Source organism: Chlamydomonas reinhardtii, chromosome 12, assembly GCF_000002595.2.
Source record: "Chlamydomonas reinhardtii strain CC-503 cw92 mt+ chromosome 12, whole genome shotgun sequence".
Classification (NCBI taxonomy): domain Eukaryota; kingdom Viridiplantae; phylum Chlorophyta; class Chlorophyceae; order Chlamydomonadales; family Chlamydomonadaceae; genus Chlamydomonas; species Chlamydomonas reinhardtii.
The window spans coordinates 8,985,244-8,997,915 of record NC_057015.1 but is presented as its reverse complement, the minus strand read 5'-3'; the positions used below and the strand labels follow the sequence as shown (position 1 = coordinate 8,997,915).

Below are 12,672 nucleotides of genomic sequence, written 5' to 3'. Positions count from 1 at the left end.
TTGCAACATTGTAGATTGGATTGAAGGCGTAGTGCTGTGGTGTAAAACGAGTGGAGAACAAGGGTTGTGTGCGATCGTGCAGTGAGGGCCCTTCCAGTAGTGCAGTGGCGTTTCGCATGGTGGCCGCAACACCCCTGTGTCAGGCCACACTAAGTAGAAAGCGAATAATGCAACCCGTCGCAAATGATTATTGAAGCCAGCCATGGTTCACAGCGCCCGGACTTTGACATTCGCCTGGCCACCTTGGCATGGCGGGCCGGGCGCACACAGTGCAGCGGAATCAAGGCACTCGAGGGGCCTGCACCGCACTGCGGCAGGCACACGTGGGAAATTGATGCGCTCGCACCCTCGCGGCACGCAGTCTACGGTAGTCCTGCGGCCACGGCCGGCCACACAGTCCGGGCCTTTCCAAACTCACCAAAGAGTCAAGAAACGACAACAGAAAGACGCTGCCTTTAGCTCCCTCGTTACGTACCCCTGCTATCACAACCTGTATGGCACCAACCAGCATGTGCACCTATTAGTGAGTTGCAGATGAGGCGCCCACTTGTTCCAAAACCCAGCACAAGACCCGAGTACCACACGCCTCGGCGCTGCTTCCTGATACCGAAGCGTGGGGCATACGCGTATTTATGGCAGCCACGGCATATGCGCGTCCCGCCTCAGCCGCACAGCCCCCGCCAACAGCACTGCGCTGCTGTACTGCTGCTGCGCTTGTACCGCTTGCGGCGCGCCCGCCATAGGCGGCACCTGCTGCGATGCCGGAGCGGGTGCCTGCGACGAGCCCCCCGTAGCTGGCCCCCCGGGCGTCGCCGCCGGCCCAACTGCCATAGCCAGCCCAGCTGCAGGTGGGAGCAGGTGCCCGTACGGCTGCGCGGTGACGTCACCAGGTTGTGACAACGACTCCAGCGGCAGCACAACCGCCGGATCCAACTCCAACAACGGTACGGCAACGGCGGCGCCTGTGCCGCTGCCCGCGCCGCCGCCGGGACCGTGTGCCCCGGCGTCGCCAGCCGAGCCCTGGCTCGCCGCGCCGCCACCTCCGCCACCGCCCGCTGTGCCCGCCGCCGAGCCGCCGGCGCCGTGTGGCGCGCTCTGCACAGAGGCCGCGGCTCCGGCCGCAGCAGCAGCTGCCTGCTGTGCAGCGGCAGCGCCCGGCTGCAGCGGCAGGAACATGCGCGGCGTGGCGCCCGCGAGCGGCAGGGCCGCAGCAATGCGCTCTCGCATGCAGCCCAGGTTGGCGACAGCTGCCGCAGCCGCCGCGCTGGCTGCTGCTGCTGCGGCGGCGCCAGAGGAGGCGTCGTGGCAGGAAGAAGCCGCGGACGCAGCGACTGCTGCGGCGGTCGCGGCGGTGGTGGCTGCAGCCATGGCCTGGTCGAGGTCCGTCAGCAGCTGCAGGGCGCTGTCGTACGGGGGGACTTCCTACAGAGCGAGGGTAGGGGAGAAGTCGGTCAGGGAGATTACATTCATGAATAGCTCAGGAATGGGAAGGGGAGTCAAGCGTTGCGCCGCACTCGCCATCCACACGACGGGCCATACCCGCTCCATCCAGGCATGCCACACCATCAGCTCCACCCATGTAGGCGTCCCCACCGCTGTATCCCTACCTTGAGCTTCTTCTGCCCTGGCGGCTTCAGCCACGACGCCCAGCTCCCCGACACCAGCGCGCACAGCACGCTGAGTAGCCGCTCATGCAGCGCCTCGCCCGCCGCTGCCGCAGCCACAGCCGCTGCAGCCGCCGACGCCGCGCCGTCCCCGCCTGCTCCTGTCCCGTCCCCATCGCCCACGAGCCCCGCTGTAGCCGCAAAGGCGCCCGAGCCCACTGGCACAGCCCCGCCGGCGGAAGGCACGGCCGGCGCCGCCCAGATGAGCGGCGAAGCCAGCAGCTGCAGCAGCGCCGGCACAAGCTGAAAGCGCAGGTTGCGGCGCGGGTCGGGCTCGCGGTCCATGTAGATGAGTGGCAGCAGCGGCATGAGCACGCGCACCCGCACCCACAGCGCCACCTGCAGCGCCGCCGGCGAGCCTATGCGCAGCGCCTCCGCCAGGTCGCCTCTCGAGTCCGACCGCACGATGATGCCGCCACCGCCTCCGCCCATGCGCCGCGTGCGGCCGCTGCCAAAGCCCATGCCGCCGCGCTTGCGGCCGCCGCCCGCCCCACTGCCATCCCCGGCGTCGCCGCCGCCCCCTCCGCCCGCAGCATCGGCCTCGGCGGCCAAGGCTGCAGCCAACGCGTCCTGGTCCTCGGCGCTGCCGCCGCCGCGCCCGCCTCCTGACGTGCCTGACGGCCCCCCTAGGCTACGGGAGCGGCCTGACGAAGCAAGCGCCGGCGCGGGCGGTGGCGGCGGCGGCAACGGTGGCGGCGGTGGCAGGTTGCCGCCACCACCTCCACCACCACCTGCACCACCGCCCTGCGCGCCCCCGGCACCAGCGCCACCTGCTGTGCCGCCGCCGGCGCTGCTGCCCCCGGCTGCAGCTGACGGCGCCGCCAGGGCGGCACGCCGCACCGCGTCGGACATGCGCACCAGCTGCCGCACCAGCTCCCCAGCAAACTCCCGCTGTCGCATGGTTCCCGCTTTGTACAGGCCTGCAAGCGCAATGTCCGCCACCGCTGCCTCGACCGCGAACGGTGGCGGGCAGGCAGCCGTGATTCCTGTACCCAGCCCAGACCCTGCCCCTATCGCGACTGCCCCGTCGCCCGGCGTTGCGGCCCGGCTGCCGCCGCCCTGGCCGTCCATGCCGCCAGGCGTCGCACCACCGGGCCCACCCGAGTTCATGGATGTGAGGCCGCCTCCTCCTCCTCCCAGGGAGGGCTGCTGTGCTGCCGCAGCTGCCGCCGCCGCCTGCAGCTGCTGCTGGTGCTTGCGGCCCAGGCGTGCGACCAGTTGCGCCAGGGTGGCGTTGCCCTGCAGCTGCTCGCCCTTGCGGTCCTGTGGCAGGAATGGGGCGGCGGGGGCAGGACATGCTGAGGACAGCTCTGTCAGACCTGCGACTGCGTGCTGACGACTGGACCCGGGAGATTGAACACATGTATACCGTACCATGCGAAAGCCCGCGCTGTCGTCGCTAGATAACGGTGTCTGGCTGAGAATACGGTACGTACACATGTAAGCTAAGGCCCAGCATGCCTAGCACAGCAAATCAAGCTGCCCCCCACGCCACCTCACTCCGCACCTGCAGCAGCCAGTCAGTCGACTTGAGCAGGTAGTCCCCAACGCCGCGGCCCAGCTGCCACGCCAGCTCAGCAAACAGCTCCGCCCTACCCGGCGCCGCCAGCAGCGCCACCAGCGCCGCGTCACAGAACGCCTTGTCCGCGCCACGCAGCTCTCCACTGCCGGTGGCGCCGCCAGACCCGCCGCCACCGCCTGTGCTGCCGCCGCCGCCAGCTGCGGAGGACGAGCCGCGGCCGCCGCCATCCCTACCGCCTGCGCCGCCACCTGCAACATGGCGAATGCGACGCGAGTCAAGGGCAGCCATGTCACAGAGAGCGTCCACACAAACATGTTGCAGAAAGTAGCACCGTTGTTGAGACTACCACCACAGTTCTTACCCTCTACGGATGGCGGCACTATGGCGGACTCGAGAGCCTCACGGAGGCCTCGCCGGTCGCTGCTTCGGCCCCCGCTTACTGCCATTTGCAGCGCCTGCACAGACGGTAGGCGCGAGCAGCAATGGTCATGCTGAGCATTCCCGCGAATCTGAATTTACCAGGTACTGGCATGGCCACATGTGCACTGCAGCATCCGCACGTGCACAACATCACAGCGCCTCCACCTGCCGGTCACCTGCTCGTCCACCAGCAGCCTCAGCAGCAGCCACATGAAGGGGAAGCAGCCGGGCTCCAGCGAGGGCAGCGCCGTGGCCAGCAATCCGTCTCCGTCCGCAGCCGCCACCGCCGCCTCGTGCGCCACCGCCGCCGCCAGCGGCACCAGCTGCCCCGCCGCCAGCGACACCAGCACCAGCCGCTGCGGCAGCCGCAGCTGCAGCCCCACGTCGCTGCTACCGGCCCCGGCACCATGCGCAAAGGCAGAGTCCACGGAGGAATGGATGCCGCTGGACGCGGCCAGGGCGGCGCCCGGCACGGCGGCGGACAGCAGCACGGCGGCCGCCTGCACCGCTGCGGGCGCACACAGCCGCTCGTGCAGCGCACGGGCGTCCTGCAGCAGGCAGTAGCGCAGCGGCGGGTGTGCCACCAGCGCCGCCGCCACCTCCCGTGCCGCCGCGTCGCTGCTGCCATCCAAGGCGAGGGCGGCGGATCCGCCGGTGGTGCCAGCCCCGTCCGCTGGCGGCACCAGGACCGCCCTCGCCAGCACGTCCGACACGCAGCCCCACACCACGTCCAGTGGCAGCGCCGCCTGCAGCCGCTGCCGTAGCGCCGCCTCACCGCGGCAGTAGCAGCCCGGCTGTCCCTGCGGCGGGCCCAGCAGCGCCTTGCGACACAGGCCCGCATCCCAGCACAGGGACGTGGCAGACGGCGAAGAGGCCGAGGCGGCCGCCGACGCACTGGCGCCGCCGCCGAACGTCCGGCCGCCGATGCCGTCGTGGTAGCCCCTGCCGCCGCCAGCGCCAGGAGCAGCCGAGGGCGGTGCCGGGTCCTGGCCGAGCAGCGCCACTGCATCAACCAGCGTCACATGGCCAAACGCAATGGCGCAGAGCAGCAGGCGCAGCGCGCCCTCCTGCACACAGGCCGCGGCGACGCCCGGAGGCAGGCCCAGGCCGGCGGGCGCGGCGCCGCCGCCACCGCCCACACCTGGGCGCGACCTCTGTGGCGAGCTCTGACCGCGGCCGCTGACTTCAGGGAACGCGGCCACGGCGTCCTGTGCCACGCCAGATGGGTCGCTTAGCGCGGCGCAGGCCGCTGCGAGCAGCGCGCGATGAAGCCGCTGCTCCGCCGAGCTTCCTGTCGCAGCCGACAGCTCGCTCCTCAACGACTCAACGCACAGCATGGCGCCGCTTGCTGCCACCGCCCACGCAAGCGCCGAGCCGCGAAGCCCCGTTGCCCGCGCGCCGGCGCCGCCGCTGCCTGCGCCCTGCTGGGGCGGCGAGCCACCTCCTCCCTGCTGCGAGGCACCGCCGGGCGAGGCCTGCTGCGTTGGGGAGCTGCGGCCGCCGCCCCTGCCAGAACCAGGCGCCGCGACGAAGCAGGCGCGGACCCAGGCATGCAGCACGCCCGCAACCGGGAGCAGCGTTGCCTCAAGCTCTGCGGAAGGATTGCTGCCGCCGCCGCCCGTCGCGCACAAGCTCGCTAGCGCGCGGCCCACCTGCCGCGCCGCCGCCCGCAGCCTCTCCGTCGAGTCCAGCGCCGCAGCGCCAGGACTGGGTGCCTCGCCAGTGCCAGTGTTCTCAGGGCTAGATGGCACAGCAGGACTGCTCGCACCACCTCTCCCGCTTGCAGCACTGCCGCCGCCAAGGACGGTGGCAAGCGCGGAAGCCAGCGGCGCGCACGCCTCCGTCACCGCCCGCCAGCGCGCCAGCGCAGCCCCGCCCCGAGCCGCCGCAAGCTGCTGCGACGCCATCTCCGCCGCGCGCAGCAAGTGGGCCCGCGGCTGAGGCAGCCCCGGCGGCGGCCCGGCAGCGGCGCCACCGCCGGCGCCACCGCCGGGCGAGTTCGCCTGACCTGTTGCCGCGGATGCTGCGCTGCCGCCGACGGCACTGCCGGCTCCTGCCCCGGGCGAGGCGGCTGAGGCACTAGCCACGCCCTGCATGTAGGGCTGCAGGTCACTCACCAGCCAATGCTGGCCGTGCGAGGAGTCCACCTTCTGCAACCTGAGAACACGAGGGCGCGAGAATTTGTACTCAAAGGCGTGTTGGGAACACGCCAGGACGTCCGACGAGGTCATACTGCGTGGGAGGCCGGGCTAATCCTGTTTTGCATAACGGTCTATTCCGCGCCTGGGCTTACCGCTCCCACCACTGGCGCACCCCCGCCACGTCTGCCCCCGCGCCCGCCGCCGCCAGCACGCCCGCGGCCTGCACTGCGCGGCTCAGGTAGCGCCGCCCCGGCGCCGCGCCCGCGCTGTAGCGCATGCTCCACGTGGTCAGCATGTCCAGCGCCGGCAACAGCATGCCGCCACACACCAGCCTGTGTGTGTGTGTGTGTGACTACGGTTTCCACGGTTGTGTGTGTGTGTGTGTGTGTGTGTGTGTGTGTGTGTGTGTGTGTGTGTGTGTGGAGTTGAGGAGTTTAGCAGATGGGGCCGACAGGTGCGCACAAAACAATATCAGAGCAACCGGTTGAACAGCCCACAGCTATTTTCTGTCAAGTGGATGCCGCTTTCGGCCGCACCGGCTCGACACGGACTCCAGTGAACACAGCACGACACTTGGCTGCAGGGCAAGCGATGGGGAAACAGGAATTTGTGAGACTTTGACACCATGTGGCCAATCATCAGCTAAGCGTGCAGTCGCTTTCCTTCGGCTTCGACCCTTACCTGCAGCCGCAAGCGGTGCCACAGCAGCGACGCGCCGCCGCCATCAAGCGCGGCTGCGGCCGCAGCCGCAGCCGCAGCCGGGCCTGCTGCACCGGGCCCCCCGCTGGTGGCCCACTGCGCCGCCGCCTCCACGTGCAGCGCCGTCAGGTGCATGAGCAGCTGCGGCCCCACCGACCACACCTGACACGCATCCAACAGCGCCAGACACCTGCAAGTAGAAAGGGAGACGGCCACAGCCATTCGCGATTTGACGCAGCGTGCGGCCATCAGCAGACCAAGCAAACCTGTGCCCATTCCTTCCAAGGCCACAAGGACTACGGGGTTCCATGACAGCGTACATGCCCGGCGCTACCTACCGTAAAAGCCACGTGTCCCCGTGCTTGACAGCGTTGGAGCCGCCGCCGACAGCCAGCACTGTCGCCACGTCCGCTCCGGCCGGGGCGCCCACGCCCGAGGGCGCCGCGCCAGCAGCAGCAGCCGCCCCGTCTGCAGGCTTGGCCAGCGCCACCGCTGCACAAGGCCGCGCATACGCCGACGGAAACGATAACAGCGGCGCCGCGGCGCCCAATGGCGCCGCCGGCAGCTGCGCCGCCGCTAGCACCGCGTTCACGTGGCGGCACACAGCCGCCGCCACCAGCCGCTGCTGCCATGGCCTCAGCTGCCGTACGTCCGCCAGCAAGTCTGCATCAACACCACGAGTCGCCGAGGACGGGCGGGCCGCTGCGGGGCCGGTCCGCCGTGGACCTGCGACACCAGCAGCGGCCGCAACAGCGGCAGGCGCGCCGCCGTCTAGGTCCATTGCATCGGGCAGCGGCGGCGACGCGGCAGGGCTGGGTGAAGCTGGGAGCCCAGGCGAGGCGGGCGGCCCGGGAGAAGGCGCGAGCCCTGGCGAGGCGGGGCGGCCAGGGGAGGCAGGGCGGCCAGACCCAGCGTTCGGGCCCCGCCCTGCCGCCCTGGCGCGTCCAGCAGCAGCGCTGCTACCAGTCCCTGTTGACAGCATTGTCAGCGACTCGAGGGACCGAACCGCTGCTGCCAGCACACGCTCAAAGGCACTGGTGTCCGACGGCGCTGCCGCGCCAGCGCCGCCTGCTGGGGTAGGGCCGCTCGGCCCCGGCCCCGGTGTGCCAGGAGCCGTGGTCGGTGGGCTAGGGCAGCCTGGGGAGCTGGCGGCGCCAGTGGGGGTGGCAGCCGACCCCGTGCCGTTCCCGACCGAACCCAGCCGCCGCCGCTTCTTCGCATCGCCTCCCTCACCTCCAACCCCGCCGCCCGGCCCGGGGCCGACAGGCCCGTTCTCCAGCTTTCTCCGCCGCCGGCGCTTGCTGCCCCGTGCGTCAGCTGGTTGCCCATCCACACCCGCTGCCCTCTGTGGCAGCAATCCCTGGTACGCCGCGAGAGATAGCAAGCTCTTGCGAGTCTTGCCGTACGCGGCACCGCCCACAGGCCCGCCGCCGCCAGCCAATGCGCTCCCCACGCCAATGCCGCCCGCAGCACCACCGGGCCCACCGCGCCCCGTGCTCGCTGACCCCACGCTGGCGCCCAGCGCGCGGCGGCCGCCTGGCCGTGCCGTCGCCGCGGACGCCGAGGCCGCCGCCTGCTCCTCCAGCGCCAATAGCAGCAGCGGGTGCAGGTGCTGCAGGTACACCACAAGCGCCGCCGCGTCCCGCCGGCTGTACCTGACGCTTCCGTCGCTTGCATCACGGCTGCTGCATGCGTCGCTGTCCTCAGTACCGAAGGAGCTGCCCAGTGCACCAGGGCCGTCATACCTGCCTCCGCTGCTAGGAGCCGGCTCTGCGGCCATGGCACCTCCCCAGCCATCTGCAGCAGATGTTGATGATGACGACGGGTCACCCAGGACTGCAGGCGCGTCGAATACGCCCTGAATAAGCAGGCCCTGAACGAAGGCCGCCGGCGAGAACACGCCCACTTCCGTCATCGCAACCAGGAGCTGCACGCTCCGCCGCACGTGCAGCTCCTCCCAGCCGCTGCCGGCTGCTGCAGTGCTGGTGCAGCCGCAGTCATGGCCCGTAGCTGGCGGCTGCTGCTGGCGCTGCCAGGGCCCCGGCCGGCTGATAAGCCACTGCACGATTGCGTCTTGCAGGGGAGGGGCGGTGCCGCCCATGCCGCCACCGGCGTCTGCTGTGCCGCCGGCCCCCGTGCCACCTATGGAGCCGGCAGGGCCCCTTGGAGACGTGCTATTGCCACCTGGGGCCCCGGCTCCGGCTCCAGCGCCGTTGCCTCCGGCACCGCCTGCCGCAGCGCCTGCTCCCGCGCCCATTCGCAAGCCACCAGCCCCGAGCCCAATGGCGCCCGAGCCAGTTGGTCCGGTGCCCATGCCCGGAGGAGGGGTAGCTGAGGACCCAGTCGCGGCAGGGCCCACACTGATGGCTGCCACGAGCGGTGGCGGCGGCAGACCACGTGCAACCACCGCTGCGGCGTCCGCACGGCAGCGTCGGCACTCGGCGGCTAGTCGCGGCAGCAGCCGGCAGGCAAACGCCGTCCGCACCGCCAGCCCTTGATCTGCCTGCTCCGCCGCTTGCGGGTGGTTGGAAGTCGCACCCGCAACACCCGCCGGCTGCGTTGCCTGCGGTGGCGGCACCAGCGCAGACGGGGCCACGACGGGCAGGCCGACCACCCAGTCCGCCAGCAGCTGAACTGCAGCGCCGGGTCGCGCGAAGTCGCCGGCGCCGCCGACCGCGGCGGCGAGCGGCCGCATGCCCGCATCCATGTCCCCGGCGGCTGCGGCGCGGTCAAGCTCCCGCAGCGCCGCCACGACGTTGAAGGAGATGAGCCTGCGACAATGACCCAAGCGCTTTCTGAGTAACATTTGCAATGCCGTGGCGCACGCTTGCGATTGAAAACGGCGTGCGGCATGTGGCGCGCTCATATAGTCATACCTGGTGTTTACAGAGGTGGCGAGGCCCCCGTGCGCCGCTGACAGCTTGTCCGCCACCGCGCGCCGCCGCGGGCACGTCTCCAGCACCACCGCGGCCGACCCGTCGCCGGCCTCCTGCGGTATGCCCATGACGGACGCCCCAGCGCCGCCGCCGCCATCGGCGTCCGCCGGAAGCGGCCACGGCGCCCGCAGCGCCCGCACCACTAGCGGCAGCGAGTCCAACGACAGCACTGCCGCCGGCGCATCCCGCGCGCAGCCTTCAAGCACATCCAGCGCCATGTGCACCGTCCCGGGGTCCAGACCGGGTATGGAAGAGGAGCCCAAGCCGCTGGTGCCGCCTGCGGCGGAGCTGGCCGCAGCTGCCGCTGCCGAAGACCCAAATGCCGTCGCCCCCGTGCCCAACGCCGGCGACGCTGCATTGGGTGGCGAGCTGTGACCTGGCGGCGAGGCAGCTGACCCAGCGGCGTCGCCTGGTGTTGCCGCCTGCCCCGGCGCTGTCCCCGCCCCCGCGCCCGCCCATGCCCCGGCGGAAGCTGCGGACGGAGCCGGCATGGCCGCGCGCGCCGCCATGAGCAGCTCTAGGGTTGCGTCCACCAGGCGCCGCACGTGCAGCTGCGACTGCACCAGGTCGGGCAGGCAGCCCAGCACCAGCTGCAGCGCCGCCTGCGCGCGCAGCTGCTCCGAGGGCGTCAGCGGCCTAAGCCCCCCGGCCCCGGACCCGGCAGCTCCCGTGGCTGCAGCTGCGCCTTGCCCAGCAGCCGCCGCGCCGGCCCCAGCCCCAGCAGGAGAGGGGGAAGGAGCGGCAGTCCCGCCTGACGGCGCCGGTGGAAGCGCCGGCCCCGACAGCAGCGCCGACACCGCCGCCAGGTGCGCCGCCGCCCACTCTGCCAGCCGGGCCGCGTCCAGCATGCCCTCCGCAAACGTGGCGCCCGCCAGCCGCACGCCGTACATCACCGCAGCGCCGGGCTGGTAGTCCAACAGCCGAGCCCGGGGGTCGGCGGCCCCGGCGGCGCCGCCGCCGCCCAGGTCGTCCACGCCTAGCCACTCTGGGCTGGTGGCGCTGGGCGAGGCAGCTGAGGCGTAGTCAAGAGGCGTGAGCGGCGTGGGCGCGGTGGGGCTGGTGACTCGCAGGTTGGCGGCGGCCGCCGTGTACGCTGCGGCCCCGGCTGAAGCCCCTGCATTCCCCTGCCCGCCCGCAGCCGCCGCCTCGGCAGCCGCCGCAGCGCTGACCTGGGTGTCGATGTAAGAAAGGAGCTGCTCAGTCCACAGAGCGGCACGTGTGGTGGCAAGCGAAGCCGATATTGCCTGCGCGCCCGCTGCAGCTGCAGCTGCCGCGCTGTTGGCAAACGCCGACGACGCGCCACCGCCGCCGCCTGCGCTTCCGCCCTGCGCGCCGCCGCCGCCCCGGTCCCCATCACGGCCGCCGCCGCCGCCTCCCCCACCGCCACCTCCGCCGCCTCCACCGGCTGGTAGTGGCGGCGGCGGCGGTAACGGCCGCAGCTGCTGTCGTGCCAGGTGCGTATAAAGCACGCGGCAGAACCAGGCGGCGCGCGGCATGGGCACCGCGTTTTGCCACAGCAGCGCGAACATCATGCGCCTGCAGCAACACCACACACATGCACACACACACACACACTGGCCCAGGTGCACAGACGAATGTGCAGCATGCAAGCCACGCCTGCAACTTGCACCACGCCCATGGTTTGGCTCACCAAACACCCACGCCTTTCTCCCAAGCACACACCTACATTGCCAAGCGACGCACCTGTCCGGCAACGTCGGTGTGGTCTGCGCCAGATACCCCAGCGGCGCCGCCCCCGCGAGCGCTGACACCCACAGCCGCCGCCCCACGTCCGAAGACAGGTGCAGTTCCGGCAGCGAGCTTGCCGCCGCAGCCAGCGTGGCCGCAGGCGCCACGCCGCTGCTCAAGACACCGACCGCTGCAGGAGTCCGAGGCCGGCGCAGTGGTGGCGAGGGCGGCGGCGGCGATGCCCGCGGCCCGGGTGTGGAGGGCTGTTGGCTGGGCTGCGGCTGTCCCCCAGCGATTGCTGCTGAGGAGTCCTGCTGCTCGTGAACTGCTGCAAGCCGCTGCTTCTGCACCACCTCCAGCATAGACAACGTCGTCTGCAGAGCCCCAAGACACGGCGAATGTATGCATATTATATGACACAACCACGAACATGCGCCTTGGCCCATGAAGCCGCATCCTCACCGCAGCAAGCGAGGGGCAATCGTGCGGCGATACCGTGTTGTGCTCAAGCCGACATGGCATCCGTCTACCAGCCCCCTGCACGCCATCGGCCACCCGCGCCAGTAGGCCTTGACCACGCATGCCACCAATACCCTCACGCCCTTCCTTGCCCTCAACCCCGCATCCCGTGCCCGCATCCCCTCACCCGCTGCAGGTTCGCTGCAGACGCCACCAGGGGCGGTAGCGGGCCGGTCCCACCGGGCGCACCCAAGGCCCCCCCGGTGGTCGCCGCGCCGCTGTGCGCCGCCGCATTGTTGGACAGCACCGTGTACAGCGAGAACAGCGAATCGTTGGCCTCATCAACACCGTACTCGGGCTGCTCGTCCCGATAGCCCTGCTGCGCCAGCACAGCGGTGAGCCGGTCCTCAGGGCATTGGCCCTGTGTTTGGCAGAGGGCACGGCAGTAAGAGGGCGGTGTTCTCAGGATGTGACCTGCGAGGAGAGCACTCATGCATGTGGGTCGTAGGGGTGATGCATTTCTGGGCGCAGCAAAAAGCGGCCGCGACTGATGGGTGGGTCCTGCCCAGTCGTGGTGGGCCTGGCGCACGGGGCCGTCAGCACCACACCGCCCGGCCATGACACCATGGTCGTAGATCACACACATGCGCATACTCTTGGAACACCATAGCTGCTGCAAGTACTAGCTATTGTGTTGGGCTCGCGCACGCAGCATCGGTGAGCGCCAAAAACACACCGGTATGAGCGGGTGAAAGCCAGGAGGCCCAAGGCTATCCGAGAGTGGAGGCCGATTGGTCGTTAGCTTGTAAGGCTCCATTGCTCTCCGCTGAAGCGGCTCCACACTGCGTCAAACAAGGCCTAAACCAAGCCAAGACGAGCAAAGCCCAAGATATTTCGACGCTATATTAATCAAACGACATACTGCGCAACTACACTCCATGGTAGGAGCAAAAATGCACGCAAATGCCGCGAGTCAAGTTTTGTGCAGCTGTATTGTATGCTCATATAATGTGCAGCTTTGTCAAACATCCCACGCAACCAAGGAGCTCATCCGTATACTGTCTAGGTGAGCCATGCTTGGGGAGGGTGCATGCGTCCTCGATGCGCTGCACTTTGCGCTCTTAGTACAATAGGCCAACCTT

The 12,672-nt window shown here is 70.1% G+C and overlaps 1 protein-coding gene across 1 annotated transcript; it reads right to left on the bottom strand.

The window, feature by feature from the left end:
- Position 1: 1 nt before the first annotated feature.
- CHLRE_12g543850v5 (uncharacterized protein) lies at positions 2–12,573 on the bottom strand. The gene is made up of 13 exons (XM_043068816.1): positions 12,267–12,573; positions 11,718–11,951; positions 11,087–11,445; positions 9,323–10,918; positions 6,785–9,217; positions 6,429–6,636; positions 6,284–6,324; positions 5,900–6,079; positions 3,783–5,763; positions 3,548–3,641; positions 3,172–3,434; positions 1,608–2,927; positions 2–1,422 (listed from the first exon to the last, which is right to left on the bottom strand). Exons 1-13 carry the CDS (start codon positions 12,345–12,347, stop codon positions 631–633), a joined length of 9,582 nt encoding a protein of 3,193 aa, XP_042919151.1. The 5' UTR covers positions 12,348–12,573; the 3' UTR covers positions 2–630.
- Between the last annotated feature and the right edge of the window lie 99 nt (positions 12,574–12,672).

Bases quoted from the DNA above. Each gene is read 5' to 3' on its own strand.
- CHLRE_12g543850v5 (XM_043068816.1), bottom strand. From the start codon at position 12,347: ATGGAGCCTTACAAGCTAACGACCAATCGGCCTCCACTCTCGGATAGC. The intron at 11,446-11,717 runs GTGAGGGGATGC...GGGGCTCTGCAG, and splicing joins CTGCAGCGAACCTGCAGCGG to ACGACGTTGTCTATGCTGGA. The intron at 9,218-9,322 runs GTATGACTATAT...TCATTGTCGCAG, and splicing joins GCCACCTCTGTAAACACCAG to GCTCATCTCCTTCAACGTCG.